The sequence below is a fragment of the Rhineura floridana genome, chromosome 2 (assembly GCF_030035675.1).
Source record: "Rhineura floridana isolate rRhiFlo1 chromosome 2, rRhiFlo1.hap2, whole genome shotgun sequence".
NCBI classification, from domain to species: Eukaryota; Metazoa; Chordata; class Lepidosauria; order Squamata; family Rhineuridae; genus Rhineura; species Rhineura floridana.
The window spans coordinates 122,743,736-122,769,952 of record NC_084481.1 but is presented as its reverse complement, the minus strand read 5'-3'; the positions used below and the strand labels follow the sequence as shown (position 1 = coordinate 122,769,952).

General features: G+C 41.9%; 1 protein-coding gene across 6 annotated transcripts in view; it reads left to right on the top strand.

The window, feature by feature from the left end:
• The window catches only part of IRAG1 (inositol 1,4,5-triphosphate receptor associated 1), a 97,845-nt gene that overhangs the window by 55,485 nt on the left and 16,143 nt on the right, over window positions 1-26,217 (top strand). For 5 of the 6 annotated variants that reach the window (XM_061610407.1, XM_061610412.1, XM_061610411.1 and 2 more), the window contains 7 exons: window positions 3,968-4,108; window positions 10,290-10,421; window positions 12,172-12,313; window positions 14,309-14,358; window positions 15,841-15,936; window positions 16,389-16,453; window positions 24,061-24,180. In XM_061610407.1, coding sequence (XP_061466391.1) covers window positions 3,968-4,108; window positions 10,290-10,421; window positions 12,172-12,313; window positions 14,309-14,358; window positions 15,841-15,936; window positions 16,389-16,453; window positions 24,061-24,180 — 746 coding nt within the window. The remainder of the gene's footprint in view (window positions 1-3,967; window positions 4,109-10,289; window positions 10,422-12,171; window positions 12,314-14,308; window positions 14,359-15,840; window positions 15,937-16,388; window positions 16,454-24,060; window positions 24,181-26,217) is intronic. The other variant, XM_061610408.1, reaches the window with a different exon arrangement.

Sequence of the window (26,217 nt, the reverse complement as noted above, 5' to 3'; positions counted from 1 at the left end):
GGAACTTTTTACTTGCCAACACATCTTTAGTCCCCAAACCACAGTAATATAATTTAAGAGTGTATGCGAATCTGCAAATATCAAATATTTTTCAAAATTAGTTAGTATGAACAATAATTTCCAACCAGAAAGAAGGCACTACAGGACGTGCCCATATCATATGCCTCAAAGAGGTGTTGTCAGCAATACATCACCAGCATCTATCTGAACTAGCCAATTCCTTCTGTAAAGGCACTGTGGAGTACAACAGAATTACAGAACAGTAGAGTTGGAAGGGGCCTATCCCTGCTCAATGCAGGAATCCAAATCAAAGCATTCCCGACAGATGGCTGACCAGCTGCCTCTTGAATCCCTCCAATGTTGGAGAGCCCACTGCCTCTCTAGGTAATTAGTTCCATTGTCGTATGGCTCTATCAGTTAGGAAGTTTTTCCTGATGTCCAGTCGAAATCTGGCTTCCTGCAACTTGAGCCCATTATTTCATGTCCTGCACTCTGGGACATTCCAGAAGACATCCCGGCACTCCTGTGTGTGACAGCCTTCCATGTACTTGAAGAGTGCTATCATATCTCCCCTCAGGGCTTATCCAAACGGAGCGGGATAATCCACGGTTTCCATATTCGGTTTGTCATCTGATAGTCCTCACTTTGCCTTTTAGTTCACTCTTTCCCAATTAAAAAAAATGCTTTTTTGCACCCGCACCCGGAGCGGTAAGACCCCTACATTCTTTTCGCTTTTTCCAAGCTCTGCCTCTAAAACCTCCCCCTATCAACCAATTGGTCAGCAAAAAAATTACGTATGCTCCTCTCCCCCTTTGCAACGAAGCACAATATAGCTGTAAAGGAGTTCTCGCCTGGGAAGGAAAGGCTGCTGGTCGGTTTCATGCCTGCCTTCCCACAGAGAATGAAATTGACACCGTTTTCTTGTTTGCATTTGCGATATTAAACTTAAACGAATGTATGCTTTTCTGCCTTTATTGATATTTAAGGAAATACACACGCTGGCAATGCACTTATTTCTCCAAAAAAGCAAGAAATGTGTCACCCCTCCCCTCCTTCTCCCTTTCCTTCCCACGCAGAATGAAACTGACAAAGCTTTCCGGAGCAGGCTTGAAACTGACCAGAAGCTCTTTTCTTGTTTGCATTTGCGATATTACACTTAAACAAATGTATGCTTTTCTGATTTGAAGCAAAACCCCCAGCAAGTAGAATGAAATTGACAAGGCTTTTGGAGGCAGGCTGAAACCGACCATCCCCCCCTTTCTCGCTTGCTGTGCATTGCAGATCTCACCCAGAGCGGCCGCCCAGTTTGCAGGCTGGCAAAAAATAAAATGCATCTGCACAGTAGTTGCAGACCCCCCCACACACACCCCACCATTGCGATGATTGGTTTCCCGGGCTTATTCTCGCACATGCGCAAAAGTGCAGATACGTGATTGGCTGGAATGAGGAGAAGGGGCAAGGGGAAATACCCAAGAACCACCCATCAGCTGTAAAGTCCGTGGTATTGCATCCTAACTCCTGAAGGCACAGCGGATGATTCCCGATTTTAAACAGCAAATCACATTTTTGCCGGTATTGCAAGGAGTGGATTTAACCCACGAAAATGTGTAACAGCGCCAGACGTCATTTGGACGACCGAAAAATAATGAACACACATAGCGGGCGTGTCACACATTTTGCAGTCGTCTGGATGAGCCCTCAGTCTTCTTTTCTCCAGGCTAAATATGCCCAGTTCTTTCAGTCTCTCCTCATAGGACTCTGTTTCCAATTCCCTGATCATCCTTGTTGTCCTTCTCTGAACTTGTTCCAGTTTGTCTGCATCCTTCTTGAAGTGCGGAGACCAGAACTGGATGCAGTACTCAAAATGAGGCCTCACCAGTGCTGAATAGAGGGAAATTAATACTTCACGCAATTTGGAAACTAATATGCTTGGAACATCAATTTTCGTCCAATCTGCAACTTCACTTATGAATAATAGGATGTAGAATGCTCCACATATAAATGCATCCCTGTGAATATCCTGAGAAACAAATAGAAGGAAGCAATTTAACCTGCAATGCTGATTTTGAAGTAGCAGTCTATTAAGTTTTTCTAGCTGGGGCTTCTGCCAGGATTTCCATCAAACAAAAGTCAAGATGCTGCGATAAAATCAAAGTCTTTAATTCTTTGGCCAACAAAATTTGTCCCAGATGAAGGTATTGTCCTAACCACTTTGTGTATTAGTCTCTAGTGTTAACATGGCAGCAATTCTGTCTACCAAAAAACCACAATATAAAGTTGGTTCCTCATACATTTGCATAACCAGTCTGAATACGGAACAGTAACTGTTCACATTTACGGCATAGTGAACTTTGGGATCCCTGCCACCAAGAGACTGTCCCCAAAGAGGATGCAATAGCATCAGGTGCAAACCAAGTCTTTGTATTTGCACAATCAATCAATCAACCAATATTTTTATACCACCCTTTTTCCAAAACTGGAACTCAGGGCGGCATATATGCTCTCAGGCATATAAACTTCCCAAAGGAGACAATATTCTGGTGGCTTACCTCAGTTTGAGGCTCCTAGGTCTGTGAAGGTCAGTTCCTAATTCAGCCTGACCTCTGTTCAAATGAGAAACTTAGGAGCAACAAAGAACTTGGATCCAACTTCAGCCTCAGCAAAGAATCTACACTATCATTTTTAGACTGTACATAATTTTAGATTGAAAATATAATTCCCCTATCACAACATGAACATTTTCACAATGTTTTATCTGCATGTAAGGTTACAACCCTATTTTCTGGCTGATAAAGCAGGCACTTGTTTCTTTAGGGACATGTCCTTAAATAGCAAGGATATATTTCTACTTTTGCAGAGACTGTTGATTTTACAAAATCATGTGGAAAGTCCAGCCAGATAGCATGGGACTCTTCTGGTTTCTATTTAGTATCACATAAGCCAAGCTGTTTCCTTCAGGGTGATATTTTCAACTATCCTGGAATTTCTAGAAATAGGCAGAATAGCACCATGACATGTTCAGAAAAGTGCTGTCTTCAACAAAGAGTGAAATAGATTAGTTTACCAAAGTAAGTAACAGAGCCAGCAACCAAAGCTATCTTGGTAAAGGAAAGCCCAATGAATAAGACAGTTCCCTCTAAATATCAGAAATCACTATATAGAGGGTCAGGTGACCTTCCCTGAGAGGAAGCTCCACAGTCTGGGTGCTGCAACCAGGGAAGCCCTGTCTTGTTCCATCAGCTGCTGGACCTCTTCCAAAGACCTCTGTGGGGAGGCAGGATCATGGATCGTAATCCCATGAATAGTAGATGCCATAGAAATGGTGTCTGGATAAGACAGAGATAGGAGGTTTTTAGAAGGTTAATACCGTTGTTGAAATATTCTTGTCCCTGTTCCGTGCTGTAGTAACTTTCTGTATCCATTGAGAAACCCCATATAAATTGTGTTGTACATATGAGTTAATTTTATCTATATTTTGTCTATATTTCGTATTACCTGTTTTAAAAATATTTTTATCAATTTTAATGAATATTTTATAATATTGTATATAGACATATTTTTGATTAAGTGGTAGATAATCTTGCTAAGTAAACAATGAATAAAGCTTCAGAAATTGTAGTTGTGGTCAGGAGTAAAGGCACTGGACCTGTAAATTACGGTTGCAGGTATTGATTTCATACTGGGCAGTGTAACTCCAGTGGTCTCAATACAATGTAGCCCTAGAACATAAGGAATGAATGTGATTGTCTGCTCTCATATGGTTGGGTACCTTCAACCAATTTCTGTGTACACAGAGCTAGTCTTCCAAGTTGGAGAATATAATTCTGGGGTGACTTGACACTTCTCTTTGTGGAAATATATCCCTGCCTGTGTGTTCAACTTCATTCAAAACCTTTTTTTCCCTTTCATACTTGGATATGATTGGCAAACAGGATTCAATGAGGCTTTTTTTCCCCTCCCTCAACAGAACGTATTTGTACAACTTTCATTGGCTTTCAGAAATGATAGTTATACTTTGGAATCAAGAATTAACCAGGCTGAGAGGGAGAGGAATCTTGCTGAGGAGAACACAGAGAAAGAACTGGACAATTTTAAAGTTGCAATTACGGTAAGAAGATCTTACTGAACCTTCATTACAGTTTACACTTGTTAGAATTCAGTGGATGTAGCACAGCTTCATTTTGGTATGTATTTTGAACGCTGCTACCAAATTTGTCCTCAAAAACTATTTTTATCATTAACTATTCAATAATAATTATGAATATCTGACTTAAATATCTAAAACAGCCACATTTCAACTTTGTGCTGTAATCTAGTATTTCTTCTTCTCTGGTAGGCTGATTTTAAAGTGCTAATTTTGTATTAGATGGAACAGGATGTTGTAAATAATTTGATCTTAAAACTGATACCTAACAAAATAAAATTCTCATATGAACAAGCATATTGTTTATCAGTGGTGTAACAGTGTAAAATACCAGACTTCACAACAAGGTAGCTAACATGTGCCCTCCCCCCTCCAGATATCGTTGGACTCCAGCTCCCATCAGCCCCAGCTGCCCATGCCAATAGTTAAGAATGATGAGAGTAGTAGTCTGGCAAAATCTGGAGGGCCACAGGTTAGCCACACCTGCTCTATAGCAAGTCAGTTAGACGTCTTGCCTTACTGTAAATGTATCTCATTGTATACTTGCAAGACAGCTTATAATACACAGTTCGGACTAAAGATCCTTGTTGTGGAGGTCAGATCTCTTCTTCATTCTCCTTCTCAGTCCTCACCATTCCTTCTCCTTTGGGACAAATATTGTTTGAGGGTAAAAGCAACATATGTGCTAGCTGAAAAACAGCATAATTCTGCTGCATAGTTTGCAATTTATTATAGAATTTGGCATCATACTTGCATATTTTGTTTATGCATTCATTCATGATAATGCACTATTTCCTGGAGTTCTCTTCCTAAATGTGGAGGGGGTAGTTCCTGCTCTTTACTATATTCAGTGTACATGCACAGGGGACCGCTATGGGCTGAATACTTTACATCATACAGTGGATAATCAGATATATGGAATGTGCTCATCTCACCCCTAAAAAATGCCATATGCAAGTGCACCCAAAAATGGAGGAAGAACAGAACGAGGAATTTCCAGACGAATTCTATAAATCTCTTTATTATCTCTTATGTATACATCTTTTATACTGGCAGGGAAGAGGGAGTGCAACTAATTCCTATTTCTTCATGCATTTATTTCTCATGTGATTCGTGAGGAAAATGATTCAAATATAAAATATTTACAGCCCACACCCATTGTTAGAAGTGTGACAAGAACAACTCCCATTTGGTCCTCTTTGCATGGGGGGGAGAGAGTCCTCCTAGCTGGTTAGGCTGCCCCTGACCTGCATACATCTTTTCTGTCTGTCTTCCTTCCGTGTAAATGTCTCAGGGAGCTATTCACACCACTGACTCACCTTCTTGTTTCTCTCTTCTCTGCTGACCACCGGAGGAGAAGGAGCCATGTTCTCTTTGTCTTCTCTCCTCTAGCATGAGGGGCAATGTCCAAGTACAGTCATTGCAGCCTCCAACTTAGTTAGTAGATAGAAGTAGCACCTTTCCTATCCAGTATGTATTTCTATTAATAAAGTAGTCTTTTCTTATATTGAAACCACATCTAAGTCTGAGTGATTTAACGCGAGGTCAAAGCTCACTTTGTCTCAGGTGAAATCACACCCATGGAGCACAGAGCGCTGAGCAAAATACACTAAGCTAAACTCTGCTAATTTACTAAATTTCTAATTGGTCTACCAGCCATTGGAGAACTCAACCCCATGGATGCTTGCTTGGAAGTGAAACCTGCTGAGTTTGGTGGGGCTTGCTCTCAGGTGGGCAAGGCTTGGATTGCAGACTTAGCTAGACTAGGAGCTGCACTCCTGTGAATGCTTGCGTAGGGGTGAGCCCCACTGGACATTGTAGGGTTGACTTGTGGGTCAACGTGAATGGGACTGTGCTGTAAAATATCTAACAACACATACTTCAGAGTAATACTTTGTCTTTTCTGTTTTACCATATAATTTTTATTGTTGCTTATTGTTTTAATTATACAGCCATGAGAGTGGCAGTATACTATAATCAGTATGGATTTTTTTGCATTCCACAATGTTAAATTAAAAATACCTCCCATGCCATTCTGAGGCTTCCCATTCGCTCATTTCAGAACAAAACCTTACAAAATTTATAGTCCTGAACTCAGAAACGCTTGCTTAACAACCCTCTAAATTTTCATGGTGAAGCACAAAACAGTAAGAGAGAATTGAGAGTTCAGGGTGTAAAAAAAGAGAGAGAGAAACCAGACCCCTTTTGGACTTTCTCATAATCTGTTGAAATTAATTAAAAATCAGCCATGTGCACAGAGTACCTGTAATCCTGTTACTGACCTTGCCCCATACTCTGACCTTCATCTTCTGCAGTTTAAAAGTTTAAAAAATGCCTGGCTGTTTTTTAATTAATTTTAGCATTAAACTCAATGATAAGGCTGGGTATACAGGCGGGCCCCGCTTATACGGCAGGTTCCGTTCTGGACTGCCATCGTAAAGCGGAAATCACCATAAAGCAGAACCCATGGATGATAATGGGGCGCGTCATGCGAAAATGACGTCAAAATGGCGCGTGATGAAAAAAAACACCATAAAAGCGGAACAAGCGCCTTAATGCAGAGACTTTCCCTAATTGAAAGCCGTTGCATTAGCGAATCGCTGTAAAGCGAATCACTGTAAAGCGGGGCCCTACTGTACTCAATAAGAACCAACTATCAGTGTTCTAAAAGGCAGACTCACAGCTGCTTGGCTTGGCTTGGCTAATCAGGGGACCACACCCACACCAGACCTTTATTTCACTTTAAACAGTCATGGTTTCCCCCAAAGAATCCTGGGAAGTGTAGTTTGTGAAGGGTGCTGAGAGGAGACTCTTATTCCCCTGACAGAGCTGCAGTGGCCAGAGTGGTTTAATAGTCAGCCCTCTGATTGAAGCTCTGTGAGGGGAACTGGGCCTCTCCTAGCAAGTCTCAGCACCCTTCACTAACTACACTTCCCAGGATTCTTTGGGAGAAGCCATGACTGCCTAAAGTGAAATAAAAGTCTGGTGTGGATGTGGCCAGGGACAACTTTGGTTTAAATTTGGGTGGGAGGCTACATGTGCCTGCTGTAGAATAAAAAGGTGGGGGAAACCCTGTAAAAGAATGATACTGTTCACAGTGTTTTCCTTTTGGAAAGCAAAGGGGCTTCCCCTCTGCCCAATGCCCACCCACCCAATCTCCTCCCCTTCCCCTCCTCCTTCCTGCCCTCCTCCCCCTACTTGCACCTCCCCAGGTCAGTTTCACCTATTGTAAGCATGATTGCACAGGAGTAAATCACACTGAACTCAGAAAGCATGCAAATGATCAAACATGCCTTCCCCTCCTCCTCTCCCTATCACCTCCCTCTTGCACCTTCCTTCACCCCTCCCTTCACCCCTCCCTTCCCCTCCCCCTTCCCCCTCCAATCCCCTCCTTTCCCCTCCTCTGCCTTTCCCTCCCCTCCTCCCTCCTCTGCCTTTCCCTCCCCTCCTCCCTCTTCCTCCCTGCCCCTCCCCCAGGTCAGTTTCACCTATCCTAAGCATGATTGCATGGGAGTAACTCCCACTGAACTCAGTAAGCATGCAAATGATCAGACCTGCTTTTCCTCTTCTTCCGCTCTCCTCTCCCTTCTTCCTCCCTTCTAACTCTCATCCCCTCTTCCTCCTCCCCTGCCCACTCCAGGCCCTATTATTTGGGCTGATTGCCAATGTTGCCACCAGTCACCATATGCTCAGAGGCACATGCTACCAAATTCTTCCAAGGTACACAGGAAGTGGATTGGACTGTGAAAGACCAACCCAAATTGTGTTTGCATTTTTACAAATTTGTCAGGCAGTACAATATCGCAGAGGGGAGGTCAGGTCTCCTGCTTCCCTGGTGCATTCACTATAGCTGCCCAATTTCCCTGCTTTTTAAAGTTTGGTAGAAGTATCTGTGGGCTATAGGTACATTCTTATACCGCAAGGTTTTTTGCCTATTAGTAAATAATTGTATGGTCCACCTGAAAAGCTGTATGTTGTTGCTATTGTTTGGCTGCCACTAGAAACCAGGTTTGATGGACTATAATTCTTTATCGGAATGGCTAGTATTATGCTTTGTACATCTACAAACTTTTTTTCTGATGCAGATGTAGTAAAAATGGGGTCATCCTAGAATGCCAATTCACACATTACATTTGCACATTACATTTGCACAGTTTGGGAATTGCTCTTGTCTGCATAGCCAGGAATATATAATGCATTAAATAGATTGCTTTTCTGACACAATTTTCAACATGTTGTGCTTACATGGGTATCAAAGTCCAGTCTAATACTGGATTTGTCACCTGCACTGGCCTCTCTCCTCCCATGCAATTTGCAGATTGTTTAGCTTCTGTGTTGGCCTTTGTCACTATTTAAATGTGTAAATCTCCTGTTAATCAAACATGGTCCATACTTGTAGGATGTGTACCCAAAGTTGTCTCATGTTCAGGAGTACAGCACATAAAGATGTTTTGTTTTAACATGCTTTAATACATGTTTTGTTTTAATATATTTTAAAATTTGTTTTTCTGATGTTTTGGAGTGTTTTTAGTGTTTTTGTTTGCCACCCTGGGCTCCTACTGGCAGGAAAGGCGGATATAAATTTAATAAACAAATAAATGAAAAGCCAGATGTACTATACTGAAACACAAGAGGATGCACTTTCCATATCTCTAATATGCAATAATAGAAAATTGTTGTCCTGCTTGTTATACTGAGCAGACGTCTTCTGTACAATGGTGATCACTGCCACTGACCTTTTTGTTTTGTGAAGAAATCAATATATAATCTGTGGAAAATTGTAGAAGAGCTCATTGCTGGCCTCAACCAAATTTTTGGTTTTTCAAAAGAAGACATTAGAGATGATGACAATATAGCAGGAGCCCCAGTTTTCCTGTGGTTAATCAAATTAACTAGAGCTGTAGACTGGTATTTACACAATTTTGATACCCTACATCTCAAAAGTGAAATTGTCCAATAGACTGGCAAAGAAGGGTAGCAACGTGAAGAAAATGAAAATGAACTAAATGAGGAATGTAATATTTACATTTTTTCCAATGAAATTTTAAAGCCCCACTGAAGGATTATTCATTCTTTTTAAAAAATTGAAGAAATCCTTGCTTGCAATTCACTTTTTATTACTGTTAATTATTTAGAGAGCTGTAAGATCAACAGGGCACAAATGGTCTCTTGCCCTAATCAACGATTTATAAATCTTAATAAACAATTTATCCTACAAGTTGCCAGCACTGAGTGCTTACTGCTAATAACTGTCATTCAGAAGTCCTTACTGTCCATAAGCAGCCTCTGTACTATTCTGCAAGTCATCCCTATGATTTGTGTGGGTCAGAAGTAGCCTTCTGTGCAAATATCTACAGACTGTAGGAAAGAGTCACCGTACCATACACATCCTGTTAGAAAAAAAGTCCCTTTCTTTAAAATTCTATGTAAACTTATGAGACTGATTCATAATGGTAGCAACAGTACCATGTAAAATGACATTTAAACTTTTGAAATAACATCAAGCTATCATATCTGATGAACTGTTCCTTGTTTGATCCCTTTGGAAATGCTCACTCTGGGACTGAAATTTGTCAGAATGCCTACTTCATAAACTTTAGATCCCAATATTTGCTCTGTTCAACAATTTAATGTGAAAAACAATTGAGACAAACAGTTTAAATAGAGCTAAGAACAAATACTATTAAGAGAAAGCATTGCTCAGGAATTAATTCCTCAAAGCTTATATGTGCCCTGTCTGAGTCAGAGAGCTACATACTTTCCAAATGCTTTAAAAGGCTTTTGCTAAATTGTGTGATAAAATGCAGTTATATTCCAGTCTTACAAACTGAAGTTTGAAACTTATTTTGTCATATTGTGAAGTTTGATTAATTATAGTCAATAGGTGTAATGATACCTTGAATATAAGATCTTGATTTGATATCTGTAGTGGAATTTCAAGCCTTGTTTAGGTTGTGGAAACAGTTGGCAGCTATGCTATGAAGGGATCTTTTTCTGTTTGTTGTGCAAAAACTTTTTGTGCTTTTGATAGCCCTAAAGGACCACTAAGTTACTACGGTAGACAGACCTATCTGCGAATTGCAATTATTTATTTTGTCATATGTGCTCCTTGATTTGATACATTAATGCACGCTGTCCATTTCAGTCTTCAGCTTCCTTATGGCATCACTCTGAGCATAGAGACATGTACCAGAGGTTGTTGGAGGACATTGCTGTGCTGCATCGTTTAGCCTCTAGATTATCCAGTCGAGCTGAAACGGTTGGAGCTGTTCGCCAAGTAAGACTATTTGAATCAAATATTTATATCTTCTCTGACTTAATTACTTGAAATAATAAAGGTTCACAGGAAATGTTGGCTATAGTCTAGAGGAATAGACATGGTCCTAAAGTAAGGGTGAGGATCATCAGGGCTGAATGTCGCCCTCCAGGCCTCTCTGTGGTCCTTGGGACTCTCCCCAGGCCCTCCTCTTCTTAGTCCACACTCCTCACTGGCCCTGCTCCACACTCTCTTCAGGTGCTTTTGTCTGGCTGCGATGTGTTCTTGACAACACCTCTTCCTTGCCTGGATGGAAGACAGAGAGTGGTGTGTGTAGACACCTCTGACATTTGCATGACTAAAATGTACCCTACTGTACAAAGGGAAGAGTCACATCCACTTTTTACCTCTGGCCCCCACCAAGCACTGGCATGTGGCCCTTGGCTGGTTGCCCAGGAGGTAATGTGGCCCTCATGCTGGAAAAGATTCCTCACCAACCCTGTCCTGGAGGAACCTTCAAACGCATGAAGCTGCCTTATATGGATCATTGGTCTATCCATTCTGGCCAGCTGCAGCTCTCCAAGATTTCAGGCAGAGGTTTTACCATCCTTTCTGCCTAAGATCCTTTTAACTGCAGATGCCAAAGACTGAACACAGGCCTTTTATACACAGAGCATATCCTGTACTTCTCAGCTGTGGTTCCCTGTCCTCTGGCTCTCTAAAGTCATTGTTTCAAAAGCTAGCTGGAGATCTGGAACATGAGCCACTTACGGAATTGGTGGTGGTGGTGTGCCAGTACTGGGATTTGCCTTTAAACAGATCTCAAGTCATACCTCCAAATTTCTACATAGTTTAGCTCTACCCAGAGGAGCCTCAATGAGAGGGAAACCCAAAATATTATGGATGGTATTCAACTACTGTATCCATCAGCACAAGGATTTCTGCTTGTGCAGTGGGACTTCCCCCCCTTTCTTTGCCCCAGGGCATATTTACACTACAGGCTTAAAGTGGATAATAGTCATCCCTTCTTCCCAGGGAGCTGTAATTCTTTCAGGGTACCAGGTACCCCAGGGGAAATTTAGGCCCATGGTCACACACACCCGGCTTTGGAACTTCCTCCTCGCTCCCCTCCCAATCGAATGCAGCCGGCTCTGAGGCCAGTGTGTGTGTGCGACAATGGGCCTAAATCTCCCTGGGAATATTAGGCCCGTTGTCGCACACACACTCCGCTTCGGAACCAGATGCAGCCAGCTCCGAGGGCCCGCCCCATGACATTACTAGGGCCTGCTTTTGAAATCTCAGGGTTTGGGGTGCTTCTGACCTGGCAACCCTACAAACCATGGTTTACTGTGTTGTGCAGATGTGATGGCTTCCAAAGAGAAGCTCGTAACCACTTGAAAGAGCTATAAAGAACAAACCTTTGCTACAGCTCATGGTTAAAGAGCAGACCACTTAAGCCCAGGTTCAGGCGGCGGCTGCACCATGCTGAGCTGAAAGGACTGGGGAGGAACAAAGTGGTTGCAATCTCCTCCCCAGGAACTCACACTATCATATGTTCATACTAAGCCATGGCTTGCCTTATTATGTATGAATGTGGCCACAGTCATTACACTATGGCTATGCTTTTATTAGTGGGAAGTAAGATGTACCTTAATAATGCCTGCAGCTGGCAGGGTCTTCTTATGAGTAACATCTCAGTCTTGCTAGAAGTTAATATCACTGATTTCATGTTGCAAAAGTATTTCTGTGTGATGCTTCATCTTTCTTGCAGGAGAAACGCATGTCAAAGGCTACTGAAGTTATGATGCAGTATGTAGAGAACTTGAAGAGAACATATGAAAAGGATCATGCTGAGCTCATGGAATATAAGAAACTTGCCAATCAAAATTCTAGCAGAAGTTATGCCTCACCTGGTAAAACAGTCTCTTCTTCTGCAGCACATAATATTTTAAAGCATTTCTCTACTGTTGTAGTAGATGAATGATTTACAGTAATTGAACAAAGTTGTGCATCTTGATTGATTTTGAGTATTTTCTGGAAAATTGTGTAGAATATTCAGTTTGATAGAATAACTTTGAGAATCTGATAACAGACTATAATTTACTGAACCTAAAATTTTCTACACTTATATAACAAATAAATAGATACAGGTGAAATAAAAGGAAGGTGGAAGCAATACACTGCAGAACTATATAAAAGAGATACAAGGATGACATTCATTCACGGAGGAACTGTATAATGAAGAACCAGAAATTTTAGAATGTGAGGTGAAAGCTGCTTTTAAAATTTGGAACAAACAAATCGCCAGGAACAGATACCATACCAATAGGGTTGCTACAGCCTACGGAGACTGAATCTGTCCAAATTGTGACAAAAATTTGTCAAGAAATATGGAAAACTAAACAATGGCCCACAGACTGGAAGGGTTCAATATACATCCCAATTCCAAAGAAAGGGTATCCCAGGGAATGTAGTAATTATCGAACTATTGCCTTAATATCCCATGCAAGTAAAATAATGCTCAAGATTCTACAACAAAGGCTCTTACCATATATGGAGCGAGAAATGCCAGATGTCCAAGCTGGATTTAGAAAGGGAAGAGGTACAAGAGATCATATCGCAAATGTACGTTGAATAATGGAACAGACCAAGGAATTTCAGAAGAAAATCACCCTGTGCTTTATAGATTACAACAAAGCCTTTGATTGTGTAGATCATGAAAAACTATGGAATGCTTTAAAAGAAATGGGGGTGCCACTGCATCTGATTGTCCTGATGCGCAACCTACACTGTGGACAAGAGACTACTGTAAGGATAGAATATGGAGAAACCGATTGGTTCCCAATAGGAAAGGGTGTGAAACAGGGGTGTATTTTATCACCCTATCTGTTTAATCTATATGCAGAACTTATCATACGGAAAGTGGGATTGGACCAAGATGAAGGAGGTATGAAAATTGGAGGGAGAAATATCAATAATTTAAGATATGCAGACTATACCATACTACTAGCAGAAATGAATGCTGTTGAAAGTTCAAGAGGAAAGCACAAAAGCAGGACTACAGTTGAAAGTCAAGAAGACTAAAGTAGTGACAACAGAAGATTTGTGTAACTTTAAGTTGACAATGAGGACATTGAACTTGTCATGGATTATCAATACCTTGGCACAGTCATTAACTAAAATGGAGACAATAGTCAAGAAATTAGAAGAAGGCTAGGACTGAGGAGGGCAGCTATGAGAGAACTAGAAAAGGTCCTCAAATGCAAAGAATTATCATTTGTTCACTAAAGTCAGGATCATTCAGACCATGGTATTCCCAATCTCTATGTGTGGATGTGTAAGTTGGACAGTGAAAAAGGTGGATAAGAGAAAAATCAACTCCTTTGAAATGTGGTGTTGGAGGAGAGCTTTGTGGATACCATGGACCGTGAAAAAGACAAATAGGGTGTTAGAACAAATTAAACCAGAACTACCACTAGAACCTAAAAAGATGAAACTGAGTTTATCATACTTTGGACACGTAATGAGAAGACATGATTCACTAGAAAAGACAATAATGCTGGGAAAAACAGAAGGGAGTAGAAAAAGTGGAAGTCCAAACAAGAGATGGATTGATTTCATAAAAGAAGCCACAGACCTGAACATACAAGATCTGAACAGGGTAGTTTATATCAGATACTCTTGGAGGTCGCTGATTCATAGGGTCACCATAAGTCGTAATCGACTTGAAGGCACATAAGAACAACAATATATGGAGAGAGAGAGAGAGATCCTAGTATTGGATAATATGCTTTATTGTTTTATAAGCACATCTATTTCAATATGGTGGTGGTCATGTATTTTTCAAACACTAATTCTTATTATTTATTTATTTATTTTTGTTGGCTTTGTTTTACTTTTTGGTACAGAAGATGGTGTGCCCCGTACATCTAGATCCATGTCTCTTTCTGTTGGAAAGGTACTCTTCCAAGTTTTAATAAGCTGTTTAATGAAGTCTATATGTACAATTTCCCATAGCTGAACAATTCCAGAGGTCAATTAACTGTACCTACAAACATGAAGCTGATTCCCAATAAAAGGAAAGAGAACAGAAAATCACATTAGTGTGTTGCACATTTGGCTTTTAATAACAGGTGGGAATAAAACTGAGAGAGGAATTTCTTCTTCCTGACCCATGTGAATCCCTCAGTTTCTTTCATCCCATCCTGTAGGCTTTCCCTTCACATATTGCATCTCCCCCTTAATATGTCCACAGATCTTCCAGTTATGCCTTGTATCCTTGCTTTCCCCATTTTTTTCTCTCTTCTTTCCTAAGACCATTTTATATGCCCCCCTTTTTTGTTCCCATCCCCTTAGAATCTCCATGTACTTCCAAACAACTTGCTCAACTTGCTTAGAGTTTTTTTAAAAAAATGTACAAGCAATCCAAAATTTTCAAAATATTTTTCCCCAGATTTAACTTAAGCGTTGCATTCAGGCACCCATTTCTGACAGTAGACAGCCAACAGGGGGACAAATAGCAGTAAAGGTGAAGATTTTCTGTGGGAAACTGGCACAGGTCTTCAATCCAGATTGGGGCCCCACATGGTTGCTTTTCCTTTAAAATAAAAGTAGTCTGCTTCAGCATGTTTTTCAGAAGCAAGTTTTAACATAATGTGCTGTTTGTCCTTTACAAATCCATTAAACTAACAAGTTTGATTGCCTAAGGCTGCATTCCTAACGCACTTAATGGGGAATAACCTCCTCTGAATGCAGTGGAACTTGCATTTGAGTAAACATGCACAAGACTGTGCTACACACTGCATGTAAACTTTGGTGCTTGTGGCTTCTTTTGATTTTATGCTGTGAGATTCTTTTTTATAAATGGTATACCACCAGTCATTTTACTGATTGTTTTGTACCACTTTTAAATGTTTCTGTGTTGCTGTACAGTGCCCTGATGTTTTCTGAGAGGGTGGCATATGAATACTTTTACAAATAAATAAAAATAAACCACTGTAGAAGGCAAATGGATATGGTAAAAAACTACAACTGAATTTCTTCATTAATTATCTCCCTTAGAATAGATTTGGGGAGACATCCAGTAATGTCCATTGCACAAGCAGATGGATATCTATTTGCACAATGGGACTTTTTGTTTCTCTTCTCCCCCATTTCAGTCCCCTCCATGGCCCAATATCTGCTCCAGAAGGTTCCCCCAACCCTTTGGAGCAGAGTTTTGGAGCATGTGGGATCCATAAATGAAACTCGGTTGCATGAGCAGACACTATGCTAGATCTCACCCTTAGAATCCAACTTTGAATAAATGTCACTCTTGAAAGAATTTTCCCATCCATGGCATTGTTCTTTTTTCTGCTTTGCCCTGCTCTGTCTGGTTATACATTCTATGAAGTTAACACTTGGGGGGGGGGCATACTTATGAAATATATTTTTATTATAGATGCCTCGAAGACGAGTTAGTGTTGCTGTTGTTTCAAAATTTGAGCTCCCAGGCCAGTCACCTACTGCATTGCCCATCCCTTTGATGCCATCCCTGGTAAGTTTTTTTTAAATCTAAAATTCTAGAGAAATATTTTCCATGCAGGTGTGACTATCATATTTTATAAACCTGAAGCTATTTGATATGATAGATTTTGAGTTATGTAGATAAAAATCAATTTTTAGATTAACCTCAGAAGTAACCTATGTTACCTGTGGCCCTCCAGATGTTGTTGGATTACAACTCCCATCATTCCTGACTGTTGGCCATCCTGGCTGGGACTGATGGGGGTTGGAGTCCAACATCAGGAGGGCCCCACAGGATCCCTATTCCTGCTATAAAGGAAGTATTTAGAAACGTTCTAAAGAGTAGTAGAATTGCTGTTTGCTGGAAAGCACTGAATTGTTGTTTTAAGAATTTTTGTTTACGTACATTACATCTGCATGTAGGAAACACAGTTAACGTTATTTGCTACTTGAATGAAATTGAATGGACATCTTTATTCACAGTCTGAGTCATCAAATGGAAGAAGCAATCTGACATCAACTCCCATCTTATCAGCGCTTATAGAGAAGTGAGTTAACAAGTATTTACTATATCGAGAGTTGTCCAGCAGATAATTCCTACTGGCATAAAAAGAGCTTTTTCCCCCTCAAGGAATATGAGATGATAGAATAAGAGAAATCTCTCTCAGTGAAGGTGGGCACTTCAAAGATCTTGCTCAACTACATTATTCTTTTAACAGATTCACTTCAAGCACCAGGTAAAACCTAATTTTAGTGTGTGTTTTCCACTGTGTTCTCAATGGAAAGAATGTTAGCAGGCTTACATAGTCTGATGTTATGCGTGTTTGTTCAGAACAAAGGCTGACTGAATTCAGTGGAACTTATTTCTGAATATGTATGCATAGGACTGCAGCCTTGGAGTTAATTGATATAGTAATGACATTCCATCGGTGATGAGACTGGGGTTGGGGATCTTCTATATCTGGTGGTCTATTCAGGCAATTTCACTCCTTTCAGGAATTGATTAGTTGTAACTTTTTTTTAATTCCATGAACAAGGCTAGGCTCGGAATCATGTATGACTGAGTAGTCTGCTGCATTTGTACTATTTTCCTTCCCACCCATCCCCCAGTTCTTCCCTTATGTAATATATATAATAATAATGCTTCTATAGTGGATGTAAAGCTTTGGGAGAAAACGTGAAAGCTAAATTTTAGACAAAATGCATAATCCATGGCCACCATTTTGCTGAGAGGAGAGTAAAATAGTGCTAAACAAAAATAAAAATCCACACACACCCCATATACAACTTGTTTGCTTCCCAGTACAAATCTTGCGAAGTACAAATCTTGAGAGTAGCAGCAATAACATTCTGGCTTGACTATGTCCACTCTAGCAGGCATGCGCATCTTATGATTCATGTAGCTGAATGCCTCCCTTCAAATTTGTTAATCATTTTGCAGATTGTAATACAACTGTCATGCTTTAGGACTCCTAGGCCAGCAGCAAAAACAAGAGGCCTGCCAATTCCCTGACTGGTGGTCACTAAATGTGGCTGGTGGGTTGTGTGGAACTTGGTGGGGTACTAGGGTTGCCAGGTCCATGGCCTGAGACTGATCCTGTATCTTTAGGAGAAGAGAAGGTCAGCCAAGTGCAGGTGTTCGTGCAAATCTGTAATGGGAAAAACCACAAGGTGGAATTCTTCCTTCCCCCTGCAAAAGTTGTGCAGGGGGAAGGAAGAATTCCACCTTGTGGTTTTTCCCATTACAGAGTTGCAAGAACACCTGCACTTGGCTGACTTTCTCTTCTCCTAAAGATACAGGATCAGTCTCAGGCCAAGAACCTGGCAACCCTACGGGGTACTCATTAAGTAGAGCAGCTGAACTCTACCTCATTAGATTTTAGGTAATCAAGTGACATTTTAGACCAAGGAACAGGTTTTTCTGTAGCAAGGAACCTTCCCATTTTGTGAAATGGAAAATGGAATGCCTTCAAGTCGATCCCGACTTATGGCAACCCTATGAATAGGGTTTTCATGGTAAACAGTATTCAGAGGTGGTTTCCCATTGCCTTCCTCTGAGGCTGAGAGGCAGTGACTGGCCCAAGGTCACCCAGTGAGCTTCATGGGTGTGTGGGGATTCGAACCCTGGTCTCCCAGGTCGTAGTCCAACACTCAAACCACTACACCACACTGGCTCTTTCCCAATTTGTAAAGCTGACTAAATTATTTCAAGTGTATAAATCAGCGGTGGGGAATCTCTGGGCCTCAGGCCTAGTTAGGCCATTAGGCCTACCCATTTGGCCCATGAGACCTTTTTGGCCAAGCTTGCCTGCCCCACACCTGACATCATATATGACATCCGGTGTGTGGCAGGTAAATAGCTTTGAAGCATTATGAAAACCTGCAACAATGGATTGGCCGGGGACCATGACAGAGTGTAAAAAAAATTAACATGTGAACCACAGTGTAACACTGGAGCTAAGTCTCTGACATAGTTATCTGTGCCTGTCCCACACTAATATGAATTATAAAGGGTTGTATCCAGTGTTGGCCATACTCAAAGTAAGCCCATTGAAATTAATGGACATGACTAGCTCAAATAATGTCCATTAATTTCAGTCTGTCTGCTCTGAGTAGAACTTAGTTGTATAACCTACAGTAATCTCATACTGAATGAAGACTTTTTAAACATGACACACCCAGCCCAGCCATTGTTTCAGGTTTTGTCAAAAGATTTTTGTTAGGATGTGCTTATGTCTTGGAACTTTGTGTGTGAACGTACTTCCTAGAAAGTTTGCTGCATATTGGCAGCTTCTCTCCCAGGGCAGAGCTCTTGTCTTCAGGAAATACAGCACATGTAAAGGGGAAATGTCTTGCTGACATTTCAGAATTATGATTAGTGAGGGTCCAAGATGATGCTGTATTTATGTAGTGTATCTAGCTCTTCCACAGCAGTGAGAAGTTCAGAGAAGTTTTTCCAGGATCAATTTCATTTAGAAGGAAGAGAATCAGTGGAGTCATATAATATAATGTGTGAGTGTGGGGGGAGGCAATCTCTTCCCACATGTGCAAGCAGCCAAGCGGCAGTCAGAAAGCAACAGTGCCCAAGACAGGACTGCAGGTCTTGAGCATCACCAAGAGAAAGCCCCCAGGTTGCTGTTGTACAGCCTCTATGCCCAACAAACAGGGAATCTTAGTATGAACCTCAAACTCTTTCCTTTTGGGAAATATACTCTGTCTATGTTTTTAAAAAATCATCAGAAGATTCTATATGTATTGGCCGTCTGACCAGCCAAGCAGGTCTGAATGAGTTCCTCATGTTAGTTAAATGGCTACTTGGTTAATTAAAATTCCACAGATTACTGGTCTGTGACCCAAAACAACCTATTGAGTGAAGGAGACACTAGCGTTCACACACTATTCAATATAGAACTAACTTAGCCAGAATGTGAAAAGTATAAACATGTACTCATTGTTGTATTGGGAGCTCCCAAGAGCATGAAAGTGATAACTTCAAAAACAGGGAAGATAAAATAGAATTGGTTAGGGGAAAAGGTATGCTTGGAGAAGGCATTTCAGTGTCGAAACAGAGCACACTGCAAATGTGAGTGAACAGAATGGAGGCCAAGTGTGTAGACCCACTGGGGAAAGAGAAATGAGAAATGGAGGGACTGTGGGGGATAATGCAGAGGCAATAAGAGCAGAGGCCTGGAAAGAGAGAGACCAGCACAAACATATGTTGTTGTATATCATGACTAATTTAGCAGAGCCATGGTGTAATTTGAGTAGGGATGGAAGGATCTGTCAGTTTCGGTTCTCTGTTTCTCATTTTTCTAACCTTAAATTTGGTTCTCCACATTTCTGCAGCAATTTGTGGTTTTTTTAAAAAAAAATCCTCATGAAAATTGTCTAACATTTTAGTGAACATTTCTCCTACTAAACACATTTTTGCATATCGTCTTGACTAATGTACACATTTTTGTAATCTGTTTCTCCTAATATAATACATTTTTGTATGTTATTTACACAAATACATTCCTTTTTTATGTACTTTCTCCTAATATATGCATTTTTGCAAACATTGCTTTGCTGGAGAATTTCCTTGCAAAATTCAGATAAGTGCACATTTCAAAGGATGGCTATATTTTGGTTCTCATGTTGTTTAGGAAATTGCGGATTTGATAAATTCTGTTTTAAATTTGAACTGAATCTCAAATTTAGGGATGGGGGAGAAATTTGAAAGTTTATTTGGCTTCATGATAAATCCTTACTTTATTAACGATTCCTTCCCAGTCTTACAACCTAGCCTGACCATTCCTTCCTCTCAGGACCGTCCCTGCCATGCAGCAGGATGAAAGGCTTGCTTCAAGTGGCAATGGGGGGAGGCATCTGCGAGGCCAGGGTATGAATGGCACCAGTAAGACTCTATAAATAAATGTTGACCTTGAAGGTGGGGAGAGTATCTTGTCATTTGAGGCCACTCCAGGCAGCTGGCACAATTTCCTCTTCTTCCTTCCAGCAACTGGTTGCTTGGCACCCTTAGAGTGTGTTGTCTTTCTGGCCAGTCTCCACGGTGTCAATTTGTATTACTTGGGGCTGGAATTTTTATTATGATATATTTTATCTTGGAGCTATTTTTATGTGTTCTAAAAGTGCTGCAGCCAAACTTTCAGGACAAGGAAGCAGGGAGATGCCTAATGTAAGATAAATGCCTGTTGAGAACTTGCTGGTCAATGTTGAATGAGGAGGAAGTGGTGATTGGCAACCAATTCCCTGTAGTATCTATCAAATATTTAAACTCCTAATAAATGCAGAGGGCTAGAATCTTGCAAAATCCTTGAGTGCTGTGATAGACATACTTAGGAAATATAGAGATGCATATCGATAAACTTTATCTGAACATGGAAAAATACAGTGGGTTATCTAACTTTCTCACTTCAGTCCCAAATGTCTGGCTGGTCTTTGAATATAAGTGGGAGGAACCAGAGCACAGTGGCAGACCACCTGCTTTCCCAGGCTGGCTCCAGGTTTCTGGGGGCCGTTGGACATAGGATATCAGTGGCCCTTTGTCCCCAGGTCACCCGGGTGTTGCTGTATGGCGGCCGCCGCCACCTTAACACCTTATGCACCCCTTTCCCTACCATAGTTCTCCATTCATCTTGTACCTCTTTTTCCCCTCTCACCCCATACCCATATCCCTCATTTTCCTCCTTACCCCATAACACCCCTTTCTCTTCACACCCTCACACCCCATACACCTGTTCTCTCTCTCTCCCTCTCCCTCTCCCTCTCTCTCTCTCCCTCTCTCTCTCCCTCTCTCTCTCTCCCTCTCTCTCTCTCTCTCATACACACACTCACCAGCCACTCCTGACCGCTACCCCTCCGTTTTCCTTCATCACAGCTATCCTGGTCCATGTCCTCATTTTTCTTTCTCACTCACCATCCTCTCCCACCCCTATATCCATCCCTTTCTTCTCACAACCTCCTGTCCCATGCCCCCATTTTTGTTTCTCTCTCACTCACAGCCCCTCCTGCCCCCTCCCCTCTCCCTTTCCCCTCACACCTCTCATATTCCATGCCATTTTCTTTCTCTCTCTCTCACCAACGCCTCATCCCTCCTGTCCCCTACCCCTCCATTTCCCCAGATTCTTCCTCTTCCATGCCGTTTTTCTTTCTCCATCACCAACCCTTCCTGCCCCATACTCATACTTTCTTTCTTTCTTTCTTCAACCCCTAACCCTCCTGCTCCTAGTTCCCCCCTCTTTTGCCTCACCTCCCTGCCCTTCCCCCCTTCTCTCACAGATCCATCTAGAGCTCCCCTTCACTACACACCCCTCTTGCCACGCTTGCTGGGCTGCAGAAGTTGCCAGTGTGTGGCAGATCTGTGAGGTGGGAAAAGAGGGCAGGAAGGAGGGAGGCTTTCATTGCACTCCGAAGGAGGTGCTGCTGCTGCTGCTTGGCACAGCTCAAGTGAGTGAGTGTCGCAAGGTGAAGGGGGGGGTGCTTGCTTGTGTCATGCGAGGCAACAGCTGCACTTCTTCCTTCTCAGGTGTTCAAGTGAAAGCCTCCCTGTTTCCCACCCATCCTTTTCCACCTTGCCTGCCTACAACTCCAGCAGGAGAAGGAAGAGGCATTGCTGCTGCTGCCACTTTCCAGTGTGAACAAGCAAGTGCCCATCCCTTTTGCCTCACATCACTTACTCACTTGAGTTGTGGCAGGCCCCTACAGCAACGAAGACAAGCGGTGAGAAGCAGTGACTAGGTCCAGTACTGTTGGTGGTGAGGGGCCCCTGTGAGCTCCTGGGCCTTCAGCCACTGCCCAACTTGCCCACCCGCTTCCACCAGACCTGCTGCTTTGCATCCAGAAGGTCCCAGGTCCAAAAGGTGGTATCCCTTGTTTGTTGTTTAAAAGCATGTGGTATGAAAGAAAGCTGTCTAAGATCCTGGGGAGCTGCTGTCAACCAGAGTAGGCAATCCTGAAACTGATGGATAAATAGTCTAACCTTGTGTAAGGTAACTTCGTATTCTACTAAAGATCCATTGTGGAAAGATACAAAATAAGTCAAACATGATCCAGCCAAAATTAAGTGCTTTTTAAAGTCCCATTTGTTTAAGTTGGAAAGATTGTTAGCACAATCCTACAGGGTTGAAGGGGTTTTGTAGCCATGTTGGACAAACTGCCAAGTCCAAAGCCCTGCCAGACTCTTGCTGGTATGATAGAAAGTGTGCAGGCACACACACTCCCTTCATCAGTGATTCATTCTGTTTTGTTTTGCTTTGTTAGATTGTCCACATATGATAGCTCCAGGGCTGGCATAATTTTGTCCTGGGTGGGGGTGTGTGACATAGGAATAGGATACATTTTTACTCCCTGCCCCCTTCATCAGCATTTTTTCTTTTTCTTTTAGATTTTCCACATTTGCTAGCCCCAGAGCCAACATACTTTCCTCCCATTTGGGAGGTATATCATAGGAATGAGATGGTTTTAGATCTATCAATGTCAAAGCTTCCCCTGACCCACCCTTGGAATGGCCCCCTTTTGCCCCCTTTGCTCTCAGAGCTATGGCACCAGACCTTTCTGTTACAGCTGGGAGAAGGCTTCTGAGGACAGACCTCTTTTTCCACCTGTGGTGAGAGATGGAGATCTGCAAAATCTTATGCCCTCTGGCATGTTCTCCCAGGTATCATAGGCTTATGCCCTTAAGCACGCCCTTGTTTGTTAACTTACTAACAAAGCACTGAAACCACTTTACAATTTAAAATAACTGCAAGGGAGTATAACATAATAATCTATTCTAGTGACTGTATTTTATTTTAACTGTTTTTATTATTGAATTTTAAATTGTTGTAAACTGTCCTGGGAACAATAATAATGATAATACAGTGGTGGTGGTAAGACTTTGAGCTGGGTGGAAGTCAAAGACCCTCCCAAAGATGAAGAGGGGGTAAACGTTCTGGTGGGGGCAACCAATATTAGATGAAGTGATCAGGTGGTTCTTTATTGCCACACACCCCCTTTCTTAGTACAGAGAACAGAGGTGCATTTTGACTACTGCACCCTTCAAAATCAGAGCCTCAGATGCTGTTCAGAACCATGATAAGTGTCCCATCAACCCTAGAGGTACTGTACGAAAAAGATGGCTTCCCCTTGGAGCATGTACCATTGTTCTCAGGGGCATTTAAGGCTTTGTCTACCAAGTTGCATCTCTGTATGTTGTACTAGGGCATGCAGAATGTCACCTGGCCACCTTCTCTAACAGGACTTACCCTCACAGTTGAACGTGTTACGACTTTTGCAGGGGAGCCTTGAAAATCATAAAAATTCTTTCCCCCGTGCTTTCTTGGGGAACAAAGATACCATGAAAGGCAGGGGAAGAGAGAATGATTGTGCACAGCCCTAGATCAAGCTACTTGAAATTAAAAATGTGTGATTGCCTTTCCATCTTTTTCAATTTTGTAAAATAGTTGTAGTTGAAGTTATCTAATCAAAATTACGAAGGTTCCTAATTTGGTGTGTTGTTTTGGGTGAGTTTGTAATTCAGTTTATGAAGAGCTATAAACATGGCCCTTCCAACCAAAAGCTGCATTTGATTGTAAGAAAAAGGCTTACGCAAAAATGAATGGTCATTTTACAAACTAACAATATGCATATCTCTGTTTAATTTTAAATTTGCTAGTGGAAAATCAAATGGAGACACTGGTTGTGAACCTCCTCCTTCAGCACCAATACAGAATGCCTTGGAAGAGATCAACTCAGAAACAAAAGCCAAAATAGAAGAGGAGGCTTATAACAAAGGGTGAGTATGTCCATCCACTGAATCACTGAAGGGAGAATCTACATTATGAACACTTTATTTTAATTATTACTCAGTGCAATTAAAGATGCGTTGCTCTTGCTTTCAAGAATTTTTTTAGGCTGCTATGCAAAATAAATGGTTTACAGAAGTGCGGACACTTTCTACTTTCTACTTGCTGCAAAGTTAGCATTTCCGAAACAGAACAAATTCCCACTCAGCAGGGCCGGCTCCAGGCATGTCGGGCCCTTGGGCTCCAGCCTGCCCTGGGCCCTGGCACACGCTACCATGGATTGCACTGCCTGCCCATTCCCTCGCTCCGCCTAACTTTCTGTCCTGTGTTTTGCAGCTGCGCGCACAGTACTGCCCTTAACCAAGATGGTGGCCAAGGTTTCCCTAAGGGGCTGAAGCCTCCACCACCATTTTGGTTGATGGCATGCATGCGTGCTACACACATGCAGGGCTACCATCAACCAAGATGGCGGCAGACGCTTCAGCCTCTTAGGGAAACCTCGGCTGCCATCTTGGTTAAGGGCAGAGCTGTGTGCATAGCCACAAAACACAGGAAAGGTAGGCAGAGCGAGGGAATGGGCGGGCAGTGCTATGTGCGGCAGCGATTCTGCTGCGGATTGCAGAAGAGGAGCACTACTCCCCCACCCTAAAGAAAGGCCCCTCTGGGCCACAGGGCCCTTGGCCAGGGCCCACCCTCGCCACTCTTTAGATCCGGCCCTACTGCTCAGATTCCCTGCAGCTAGAAACCTAACTTGTGTTGGCTAACTGGAGGTCAATTACTAAAGTGCATTTCTTCTTTTGGAAAACCCAGGGCCCAAATATACAGTACCTTGCAAAAGTAATCATACCAATGCTCTCATATTACTGAATTACAAATGTTACATTGTAATGAAATGGTTCACAGGTGGAGGCCAATGGTAAGGTCATTGTGTCCTCAATAGGGCAATTGCTTTCTTCTGTGTAAACTGGGAGCTTCCACAGCACAGGCGTTGAAAACTTATGCAAACATGTTTCAGTTTTTTATGTTTCTTACAAACATTTCCCAACATAAAACCAATGTCACCTTACAATAATTGATTTTGAGTTTTAGTGTTTCAAAATAAAATATCATACAGAATTAAATTACAATGTACCATTTGTAATTCAGCAATATGAGAGCACTGGTTAGGGCTCTGATTACCTTTGCAAGGCACTGTATGTTGTTTCAAGCACTCATCACGTACACAATTCTGTAAATACAAGACAAATTTATTGTCTTAACATGAAAATGCAAAGTTCTGGCATGTGAAATACTGAAAGGCATTTCAGTGAGATTATAACCTTATTTCTTTTCTTTTCTTTTTTATCAGTGTCCGTTGCCATAGCAGTTATGCATCTATTTTTAAACAAAACAAAGGGTCATATGGCTGTCATAATACTAACAACCATTTTAAGTCAAGAAAAACAATTAAAAACAAATTAAAACAAACGTGTAACCCAAGAGGCATGATTCACTATGTGGATCACATCACAAATTATGTCCAGTGATTCAGTGAAGGTCCTTTGGCTCGTATGTCTGTGTTATGGAGCCAGTTCCAAAGCAAGGCTTTTCTTGTGATTGAGACAATTAGAACCCTGAGGTAACATGCATGTGAGTTTAGCAGATAAAGTAACAATACGTAACTTCTATTAACGATCTATCTATGTAAAAAGTGTATATGTAAGCCAACACATGGTGTGATGGTGGGGGAGGGGTGTGGTGACAAAGACCACAGAGCTGGCGGGCTATCCAACAACCTCAGCAGAGACTGTGCAGGCCACAGAGGCGAGGTGGTGAAGGCCACGGAGGGGGAGGCAGAGACCATGGAGGAGGAGGAAGAGGCCACAGCGGGTGGGAGGCTTGCTGCCTGAGCCTTGCCCTGGGTCAGTAGGAGGCCTGTGATGGCAGTAGTAGCCCAACAGCTGAGGCAAGCAGATTGGGGTGGGGAATGTTGATCCCTGGAGGGTGAAGGAGGAGGAGAGTGGAGAGGGGGAAGGGTGGCCGCCAGG